The 9,097-nt window shown below is 36.6% G+C and overlaps 1 protein-coding gene across 5 annotated transcripts; it reads right to left on the bottom strand.

Annotated features, from left to right (window-relative positions):
* Positions 1-1,757: 1,757 nt before the first annotated feature.
* LOC129901581 (uncharacterized) lies at positions 1,758-6,607 on the bottom strand. 5 transcript variants are annotated; one of them, XM_055976820.1, is made up of 5 exons: positions 6,246-6,333; positions 4,452-4,649; positions 3,453-3,601; positions 2,525-2,643; positions 1,758-2,292 (listed from the first exon to the last, which is right to left on the bottom strand). In XM_055976820.1, the coding sequence occupies exons 1-5, from the start codon at positions 6,316-6,318 to the stop codon at positions 2,259-2,261; spliced, it is 573 nt and encodes a 190-aa protein (XP_055832795.1). In that variant the 5' UTR covers positions 6,319-6,333; the 3' UTR covers positions 1,758-2,258. The 5 variants fall into 5 exon arrangements, with proteins under 5 accessions (XP_055832795.1, XP_055832796.1, XP_055832793.1 ...); XM_055976821.1 differs by having other exon boundaries at positions 2,623-2,643; XM_055976818.1 differs by lacking the exon at positions 2,525-2,643 and having other exon boundaries at positions 4,452-4,690; positions 6,276-6,607.
* Between the last annotated feature and the right edge of the window lie 2,490 nt (positions 6,608-9,097).

Below are 9,097 nucleotides of genomic sequence, written 5' to 3'. Positions count from 1 at the left end.
CAGATGGCAGTGCCCTTGACAACCCTGGAAACATTGGGGGAGGAGGAATCCTTAGAAATGCTCATGGTGATCTCATCTTTGCCTATGCAGTCCCCTTGGGTGCAGGAACTAACAACCAGGCCGAGATTAAGGCTGCAATTTTTGGTCTATCTTGGTGTGTTCATCTTGGTTATACAAAGGTAATTCTGGAAGTTGATTCTCAGCTTCTAATCAGGTGGCTGCAACAAGAAGCTAAGCCCCCCTGGTCCATCAAAGAGCTGATGGAAAGGTTGAATAACATCATCAACCAATTCCAATTTTTCAAATGCAAACACACCTTCAGAGAAGCCAACTTCACAGTTGATGCTTTGTCCAAACATAGTCATAAATGCACTTCTCTAGAACTCTATTTCACAAAGCAAAATCTTCCCAAAGAAGCTAGAGCACATATGGAATTAGACAAGTTGGGCATGGCTAATTTCAGAAGAAGAAGACTTAAGCGGATCAAGAAACCACCTTGAGTTCTCATATGTAATTTTTCTTTTATGTTCTAACTTTTTCTTCAACTTGGTTGTCTCTTGTTATAGTTATAGCTTCTTTGAAGATTCTTAGTTAGGACCAATGTAAAGGGGAGAGTCTCTCTTGTTTATTGCTTTCATAGAGTAGAATTTTCCTCTTTTTTGTTGTGCAGCTGCAGGGCTGAACTGCCTCTCTTGGGCCAACATTAGGAATGCCACTAGGTTTGCTTCCTTGTACAGGTACAATAAAGAGTTGTAGCACTCTATAGAGTTGCTACACTCTTCCAGTACATGCAGAGTCCAACATGCTGCAGGGCATGTTGTGCAAGCTCACCAATCTTCCAAGCTATAGGGCTGATCTGCATCCTCAGTTGGTCATCCTGCAGTTGCTAAGCTGCATCTTCCTTCCAACAATTTGCTGAGCTGCAGCAAAGTGCAGACATGCACCTTCAGCCCTCAAACCTGCAGCTCCACCAAAGTTGTTGCACTTGAGCTTCCAACAACATACAACAACAGCTTCCAACAACTTCCAGAGCTGCAGTCCTACAGCAGCCTACATGAACTGTATCAACTCACATCACTCTGAGCTGTAGTAATCTATACATCTTATGCATGTTGCAATCTTTTTTCATGGACAGACTCGGTATGACAAGACTAAGAAGGACAAAGATGAAAAGGACGTTCTCGATCCATGCAAAATAGAAGTTTCGTATACTTGCTCTTCTTCATTTTAGCTATGTATGATATATATCTTATTTGAATATGACTAGTGTAGGTTACTTTCTTGTATCCACATGGAAGGGGAGAGTCTCTCTCATTTACATTTGTCTTAGTCGCAGTATATCGAGAGGAGTCCTCTCATAGGTTTATCGCTTTTATAGTTCTTAGATAGCACTCTTTTTGTATTGAGGATGAGTTAGCCGACCTTAGTAGGTTAGCCGACTTATGAACCAACTTAAGTTCGGAGGTAAGGTTTATGCCCCCCTCCTTGTACTTTTCCTTTTTATGTATAATAAGGCTTGGGGGTGCTGCTTAACTCCTAGCTGTGCACGAGAGGTGGGAGCCTCGTGTAGGGTCTGTTCCCGTTAAAAAAAATAAAAAAAATACCAATGATTATTGGAAAGCAAAACTTAAAAGAGTACCAATCAAGAGGCACTGTGTAAATTTGGAAAATTTCACTTCCCACCAAGACCTCTACTTAGCTAAAAACAAACTCTTGGAATCAAAGTCTAGCCAAAACTAAAATCACAGAACCAAATGAAGGGGAGAGAGATGGTCATTTGTCCAGTGAATAAATAGTTTAAACACTCAATCGATGTGCTTAAAAACAATGACTCAATTATGCCCACTATAATGCACAATGGTAAAAGGTAGCACCTTCTTCCCAGTATTTTCTTCTGAGAAAGTAGCAATATGAATTAGATGGAGGTAGGCAACAACAACCAGATTAGGAGCCCACTCTAACCAAAATACTCTTATGGAAAGTATTCCTCCACCGAATAATCAATTTAGGTGCACTGACATACAGTAGCAACATCAAGCAAAGGTCCTGTAGCAGTTACAGTGACTGAAGTATGACATTCCCAGATTCAGACTCAAAACATTCCTCCAGTTCTTGTTTTCCCAGTAGTCTACTGGAGGGTACAAATTTCGTGTCATCAGGACAGTCAGATGATTCAAGCTCTAGAGGAGTTACACAAAACTGGCTGCCAAGTGCAGAAATGGTTCTATTGATGAATTCTTGTCAAGATATATAATCCTTCATACGGCAAATAAAGTCCGAATGGTCTCTTGCCTGAATAACCAATAGAAACACTTTCTTTCAGAGACAAGCAAGCAAATTTTTAATGTGCATCTGAAAAGTGACTTGGGCAAACAAAAAGTAGTGAAGAAATTGTCAAGTAGCAAATGAGTTTGCATATAATAGGAACTACTATAGACTTAAGCATGCAAAGATTTAAATCAACTTGAGTTGAGAAAAAATAAGCCACGGGCAATAGACTAGATTGAGAAATGGTAACAAGAACCTGATACCATAAAGGGTAGCCCGGTGCACTAAGGCTCCCGCTATGCGCAGGGTCCAGGGAAGGGCCTGACCACAAGGGTCTATTGTACGTAGCCTTACCTTGCATTTCTGCCAGAGAACCTGATACCATGTGATAAGAATTATCAACATAATGCTTCAACAAAAGGTACCACCATCAACTGCACCAAAACTTCAACATTCAATTAATTATCAAGCATTGGCATCTTATAAAAAACTCCTTCCAATATCCTCCAAACCTAGAAGTTGAATGCTTTCTCTAGTTGAACGTGCATCTTATACTACAATCCCTTGGGATTCCAGTACTATCATGGATGAGAAAACAATATCAAGCAAATTGCAAAGTCAAAGAAAATTAGAACATATCTTACAATTAAGGGATGGTATAACGCTGCTGTCGACATTAATAGAGTAATTATTACTCGTGCAAATGTAATTAAAGATAAGAGAGTACAAGAAAGATCGAAAGGTACAAACGGAGAAGCTACCCATGCTTCATCTTTTCACCATGATGTCAGTATCAACTTACAGGTATTGACACCATCGGGCATAGAAGCAGATGCATGCAGTGCAAGAATTACACTACCATTTCCTATAGAATGTAATAATGTGCTATACATTGGAGGGAAGAGAAAAACTATTTCTGGCTATGAAAATATTCTATTAATGACTACCTGAACAATATCCTTCTGCTAATTACATAGCTGTCCCATATGTTGCAACATACAACAACAATAAAACTTTGGCATCAATCGTAAAACAGGGCTAAGATTATTCTGCCAACATCTTAAATCAGAGTGGTTCCAGAAGCACAACGTCAAAAAATCAGCTGCATCATCAAGTTCTTTAAGAAAATGCTCACAAGATTATTTAACAAGTAGAACAAGGAACTTGCAAAAGTATTAGCAGACCTGTCGATAGTCAGGAGCTCGTTTTGGAAGTTTGAGATAAGCCATGTTCATCATCTCATAATCCCACAGAAAGGACGTATGGTGAACCCAACACCCTTTTTTGATAGATTGAGCATTTCCCCCAAACTTGTGGTTGCCAAAAACGTAGTCTGTGATCGTGTAAAAGTACAATATGAAGTTGGTTATCTTAGAAAGTTGGTGACTAAAACATGAAACAAGAATTCCTCAAGTCATATTAATGTGGGAGTGGAAAAATAAGACACATACAGTGTACATAGAAACAGGAAACAACTGTACAGAGAGGAAAGAATATAACATTGCGAACAATAAGAAATAAGAATACAGAAAAAGAGGCATCCAAGTGGTCATCCAATGAATGAAAGTTTTCTTGTCAGGAAGTTAGCAAGAATGTTTTTAACAAATTTGGATGAAATAGAAACACCTCTTTTCCATTTCTATTTACCCAGTTCATATCTTTGTTTCGTGTGTTCCTGGGAGGAATTGAACCTTATGCACCAGAAATAATTAAATCTATATGAAAGGAAGCTCCCTTGATGAGTCATGAGTGCGGCGTAAAAGTTTTATCTGAGGACAATAACTGTCATAGAATAAGTGCTTACCATAACATCCTCAGACTGACACAGTGACACTCAACCTTAGTTTCTAGACCCCATTACATGCATAAATACATTGTCGGCTGAATGAAACTTCCAGTTTCTTTTTGTTACTCAAATAAGTTTTACTAATATTAAACTAACTCAGTGTCACAAAGATATAAATAAGAAATATATTGTGCTAAAATACCATACAGCAAAAGCATAAGCAAGTGTTTCCTCCATAACAAAATTTAAAAGCAAGGCTTTTTTTCTACTTTTGACAAGTAAAAAGTGAAGTGTTCTTTCTCTCTCCTTTTTGGGTTCCTGAAGAAGAAAACCTGCAACACTTCCTGCAAATACACTGGACAGTCAATGATGAAATATCCTGGAGCAAGAAAAGTACCATTTTCACGAAGAGAGAAATCCCCAACTCCTTGAATCACTTTGCTATACAGTTGGCTGCTCCATGACATGATGGGCCTAGGATATGGTTGTACACTAGGGAGAGCACCTGTGTTGCATATGAAAGTGATGAAAACTGTCTGGTGATCGACAATTACAGTGCCCCCTCCAGAAAACCTCTTAACTACTGGAATCTTGTCTTGCAAAACAGAACCAATTTCAAGAAGTTCAGCTGGTTTTCTGTGGAAATGGTTAATGCTGTTATATAAAATAACACAATCCAAAACATACAGCAGTAAAGTTCTGTCATTACAGCTATGGCATTCAAGCACTCATAACTTCTTCCATCAATTATAAACTGATAGATCAAAATTTGTACACCAGAAGTGTAGGTAATACGGACGCCTTAGCTCCAACCAATATACGGTCTACACGATATCGGAAAGTGGAAAATTGACCTTTTTATCAGTGTCTTTATGACACACAAATGGAATCATAAGTTGACAACGTTAGCTCACTAAGTAAGAATCATTACAAATTATTCACGACATGTGGAACATATTTGATTCATAGAAAATTTCTCTCTGCTAATTTTTTTTCCAGAAACCATGCAGATGCTGACATTCTGCAAGCTCACTAAGTTAAATCAACCAGTAAGAATCTATACAAATTATTCTTGATGACATGTGGAACATATTCGATTCATACAAGATCTGATTACTTCTTTTTTCAGAAACCACACAGTTGCTGTATTCTACAATAATCTCATTCATTGATTGTTTATTGAGCTATTAAAGATGTCATTTTTCCCCCTAAAAATGACTATTAAGTAGATGTAAATGAAAAATGACACCACACTCATCCTAGCGCATCCATCATCAGTGTGAGATATAGAAACAAGTGGCCTTTGTCTCTTGCTTTTACAAATTTTAATGGTACCTAGGAACAACTTGAAGATCCTTCTTTTTTCTAATGATAACTAAGAAACCCCCGGGTGCCAGTGGCATGCAGTCCTCAATTCAGTGATAACCAGATCGGCTCATCACCCTTCTCCACTTAAATACTAGGTTTTTGTTTCCGTCAGGGTACGAATTTGTGATGTGCTCCTAACCCACTTGAAGACCTTCTTTCAAGCAACTTTTTTTTATATGTCTGGAGATGTTGATAGAACAGTGAACATCCTAGAAATTCAGATAGCATCTCAACCAAAAATCACCCTAATAATTCATTGTAAAGAAACTCTTCAAAATGCATACCCCACTCAAAGTCACTTCTACTATTCAAAGACTTCTAAAACTACAATTATGAAGCGAAAACAAATACTCCCTCTATTCCAATTTATGTGACACACTTTCTTTTTTAGTCGGTCTCAAAAAGAATTTCACATTTCTATATTTAGTAATAATTTTAACTTTATAATGTCTTAAGAGATGATTTATATCCACACAAACATATATGACTTGTTTTAGAAGATAAGTTCACATAAATTGGGACTGATGCTAAGTCAAACATTATCACATAAATTGGGACGGAGGGAGTAATGTTTTAAACTCCCAAACTTTGCTTCTGATCAATCACGAAAACAAACTCAGTATATATATACATAAGCCATTCATGGCAAAAAGCACCAATTAATATCACAGATTCTATTAAGAACTATGGGTTAGTCCATCATTAAACAAAAATCCCAAAAAGCTATAACAACCCACAAGGAATTGATCTTTGTACAACGAACCCGCCAATTGAAACAATCAAGAACTATTTCTAGGAAAAAAGAAAAGTAACATCATCATACCAAAATAAAGGGTGAAAATTGATAGCTCACCCTGAAATTCCCATGACAATGGTGGGTTCATTGGTTCCATCATTCACGATACACCAATTATGAGATGAGGTCCTAAGTAGCCGCTCCTCCAAATGCAGCTGCTGCAGAATTGGAACTCCATTAAGTCCAACAAGACTCATCAATGGCAGCACTCATCGCAAAAAAATAATCTAATCTTTACTATTTTCTTCTACTAAATATACCATCTGTATGTTCACAGATGAATTGGGTCTTTTCCTAATTCACCAGAAAACCAATAGTTTGTGTATTTTCTCGAGGAGAAATCGTATCAGAATACATAAAATCTCTTTTTCTTCTCTCCTCAAACAACAGTCTTCTCTTTATCATTTTTTGGTATAATAAATAAACTGATTATTTTAAATTAGTACAATAATATTAATTAAACTTATTGTGATTGTTTTTGTTTTATGTAATTTCGATTTATTTTTATATATATCTTGTCTTTAAAAACTACATTTTTCATACCCTTTTTGTGTCTTTTGTTATGTTCAAATATCTCTTGGAATAATAATTACTTGATGCAACTATAATTTAGGATGCAATTTTTTATTTGACTGTACACAAGTATAAATTAAATTAGATGTAATCTTTTGTTTTTGTTTCTTAAAAGAAAGAAAGGTATTATGTTATACTTGTAAAATAGACTAGATTAATAATTTAAGAAGGAGAAAATAATAATAAGAGAGATTAAGAAAAATAAGAAGTAGAAAGTAATTGCTCTACGTGTTTTCTGTATTATGTTCTTAGCATTCTTCTTAATGCCAAGGTTGGCATATATATATAAGAGGATACTCAACATGACAGCAGCCCAAGTGGACAAGTTGCCCACTTCAAGTGGGCCCCACTTGGGAAAATAACATTCATTTTCCTAACACTCTCCCTTGGATGTTTACGTAAAAAAAATTCCAATATCCATAGATGTTGTGTCTCGTTAAAACCTTATTAGGAAAAACCCCAGTGGAAAAAGCCTAATGAAGGAAAAAGAATACACATATTTGGTAATACGCCTTGATTGCTGCCTCATTAAAAACCTTGCCAGGAAAACCCAGTGGGACAAAACCGTGGTTAAGGAAAAAAGAGTGCAGCGCGTATTTTACTCCCCCTGATGAAAACTTCATTTGATATTTTGGAGACGGCGCATTCCAACCTTATGCCTTAGCTTCTCAAAAGTTGATGTTGGTAATGCCTTTGTGAATAAATCTGCAAGATTATCACTTGAACGAACTTGTTGTACATCAATTTCACCATTCTTCTGAAGATCATGTGTGAAGAATAATTTTGGTGAAATGTGTTTTGTTCTGTCTCCTTTTATGAAGCCACCTTTCAATTGAGCTATGCACGCGACATTGTCTTCGAATATAATTGTGGGTATTTTAACATTATTTTCCAGACCACATCTTTCTTTGATGAACTGTATCATCGATCTCAACCACACACATTCTCTACTTGCTTCATGAATTGCTATTATTTCAGCATGATTTGAAGAAGTAGCAACAATGGACTGTTTTGTAGATCGTCATGATATAGCAGTTCCTTCATGTGTAAATAGATAGCCTGTCTGAGATCGAGCTTTATATGGATCTGATAAATAACCTGCATCTGCATAACCAATAAGGTCTACACAACCTTTGTTAGTATAAAACAAACTCATATCAATAGTACCCTTCAGGTATCGCAAAACATGTTTGATACCGTTCCAATGCCTTCGCGTTGGGGATGAACTATACCTTGCTAGCAAATTGACAGAAAATATTATATCAGGCCTAGTTGCGTTAGCAAGGTACATAAGTACGCCAATAGCACTGAGATATGGTACTTCAGGACCAAGAATTTCTTCATCTTCTTCTGGAGGTCGAAACTGATCCTTTTCCACTTCAAGTGATCGAACAACCATTGGAGTACTTAATGGATGTGCTTTGTCCATGTAAAATCTTTTTAAAATTTTCTCAGTGTAGGCAGATTGATAGACAAAAACTCCGTCTGCTAAATGTTCAATTTGCAGACCTAGATAAAATTTTGTCTTTCCAAGGTCTTTCATTTCAAATTCTTTCTTTAGATATTCAATTGCCTTTTGGACCTCTTCAGGGGTTCCAATGAGTATATGTCATCAACATAAACGGCGAGTATAACAAACTTTGATTCCGTTTTCTTAATAAAAACACATGGACAAATGACATCATTTATATAGCCTTCATTTATCAAGTACTCACTGAGGCGATTATACCACATACGCCCTGATTGTTTTAAACCATATAATGATCTTTGCAGTTTTATTGAGTACATTTCCCGAGACTTTTTACATGCTTCAAGCAATTTTAATCCATCTGAAATTTTCATGTAAATTTCATTATCAAGTGAACAATAAAGGTAAGCTGTAACTACATCCATTAGATGTATTTCAAGATTTTTATGTACAGCTAAACTGATGAGATATCGAAAAGTTATTCCATCCATAACTGGTGAATATATTTCTTCATAATTGACTCCGGGTCTTTGAGAGAATCCTTGTGCAACAAGGCGTGCCTTATATCTTACAATTTCATTTCTCTCGTTTCGTTTTCTAACAAAAACCCATTTATAGCCAACTGGTTTTACACCTTCAGGGGTTTGGACTACAGGTCCAAAAACCTCACGTTTAGCAAGTGAGTCTAATTCTGATTGAATTGCCTTTTGCCATTCTGGCCAATCACATCTACGTCGACATTCTTCGACGGATTTAGGCTCAAGACTTTCACTATCTTGCATGAGGTTAAGTGCAACATTATATGCAAAAACATTATCAACCGCGATTTTAGATCGAT

This window comes from Solanum dulcamara, chromosome 8 (assembly GCF_947179165.1).
Source record: "Solanum dulcamara chromosome 8, daSolDulc1.2, whole genome shotgun sequence".
NCBI lineage: Eukaryota > Viridiplantae > Streptophyta > Magnoliopsida > Solanales > Solanaceae > Solanum > Solanum dulcamara.
Note: the sequence above shows the minus strand (reverse complement) of the source record. Positions and strands in the feature narration are given on the sequence as shown.

Bases quoted from the DNA above. Each gene is read 5' to 3' on its own strand.
- LOC129901581 (XM_055976817.1), bottom strand. From the start codon at position 6,318: ATGATGGAACCAATGAACCCACCATTGTCATGGGAATTTCAGGGTGAG. The intron at 3,602-4,451 runs GTACTTTTCTTG...ACACGATCACAG, and splicing joins TTTCTCTCTTCGTGAAAATG to ACTACGTTTTTGGCAACCAC. The intron at 2,644-3,452 runs GTCTGCTAATAC...ACATGGTATCAG, and splicing joins GAGCTCCTGACTATCGACAG to GTTCTCTGGCAGAAATGCAA.